The sequence below is a fragment of the Morone saxatilis genome, unplaced genomic scaffold (assembly GCF_004916995.1).
Source record: "Morone saxatilis isolate NCDOM2014 unplaced genomic scaffold, NCSU_SB_2.0 Contig15, whole genome shotgun sequence".
In the NCBI taxonomy this organism is placed as follows: Eukaryota; Metazoa; Chordata; class Actinopteri; family Moronidae; genus Morone; species Morone saxatilis.
Window position 1 is genome coordinate 17,425,962 of NW_023339707.1, and position 1,469 is coordinate 17,427,430.

General features: G+C 44.5%; 1 protein-coding gene across 9 annotated transcripts in view; it reads left to right on the forward strand.

The window, feature by feature from the left end:
• The window catches only part of tmcc1a (transmembrane and coiled-coil domain family 1a), a 46,741-nt gene that overhangs the window by 38,866 nt on the left and 6,406 nt on the right, over positions 1-1,469 (forward strand). For all 9 annotated transcript variants that reach the window (XM_035657341.1, XM_035657340.1, XM_035657336.1 and 6 more), the window contains one exon: positions 1,120-1,377. In XM_035657341.1, the coding sequence (XP_035513234.1) occupies positions 1,120-1,377 (258 nt within the window). The remainder of the gene's footprint in view (positions 1-1,119; positions 1,378-1,469) is intronic.

The following is a 1,469-nucleotide window of genomic DNA, read 5'->3' on the forward strand; positions in this document are numbered from 1 at the left end:
TTTTTTTGCGCACGTTGAGGTCGCTTTTGTGACAGAAGACGACTTGTCAGATAGTTTGCTGGTTTGGTTTTATTTGCCCATATTTGAAATCAACTGGGAAAAAGAAGCTTCTCTTTCTCCCGGATGCGTTGTGGTTTGTGTTGTTGACTGTGGTGTCTGTCATCAATTAGTCATTCTGTTGCGCATGCAGGTGAGCCTCTCGTGCCGTTCGTTTTTACCTGTTATGGAGTGGTAGTAATGCTGTAATGTGTGGTGGATGCCTCGGTTTCTCTGATCCTCTTGCTTTTAGTTTCTCTGGGTGGCTTTGGACCCCCTACGGTGTGCTGTCGGGCTCAGCTGCTTATTTTGTAGTGATGAGAATATTTTGATCCCCCCCGCAAGCAGGATCAGTTTCAGCAGCGTCCCAATGTTCTGTTTGTTCGTCCCCTGAGGTGTTTGAGGAAATGAGTCACATCGGATGCTTAGGTGCTAGGTTCATCATCTTCTCAAGTAGATTGTATCTAGTTTTAGGCAAATAAAGTAAACTCCAATTTAGATAGTGTCTTTGATTTGTACACACATGCTTTGTGGCTTCTCGTTAGTATCTGATAAAGCAACACAGACAAATATTCTTAATCTAATATCCTGTCAGTCTTGTCCTACATTGTCACTCCCTGAACAAACAAACAGAGATTGGGCTGATGCTCTTTTCATTCTGATCTTGTCTGTTTAACCAAAGAAACAGAGATGTGTGGATAGCTCTAGATTCACACCTGGAGGTATTGAGTTTTGTTTGCATTCGCTTTTTGAAAAATATAAAAGTATTTTTCACTTTCTTTTCTTTGTAAAGCCCTGAATGAAAATATCATATCTTGCGTCTTTCTGTTCTGGGGAACTGACCGCGAGTGGCCTTTTCAACTGGCTCAGTTTGCCCTTTTTACAGGCGACTGGCTGCAGAAATGCAGAAGCCTCTGCTTTTTATTGTATGTCAGCAAAATGACTAAGAACCCTCACCATGCAACTCACACTTTTTCTTCCTTGTTCCCCCCTCTTTTATTTTCCTCTTCAATCCCTTATTTCCTCCCCTGACTCTATACCTACCCAATCTCCCTCTCTTCTTTTCCCATATCCTCACTTCAGATCGACCGGCTGGAGGTGAGCGGGCTAGGACAAACACCCCTGGCTGTTTCATGTGGAGCAGACGGTTCTTTCCAGGGAGGTGAGGATGGCACCCCAGACCCTCAGCGCACTAAGCAGGCAATTGCCCAGCTGCAGCAGAAAATCCTCAAGCTCACAGAGCAGATTAAGATCGAGCAGACAGCCAGGGATGACAACGTTGCTGAGTACCTCAAACTGGCCAACAACGCTGACAAACAGCAAAGCACACGCATCAAACAGGTAAAAGTTAGGAGTTGTTGCACTCTGTGAAACTATTAATATGTATATTGATTAATCCCGGGGACAAGGGACACCCTGGTAGCTCACCTGGT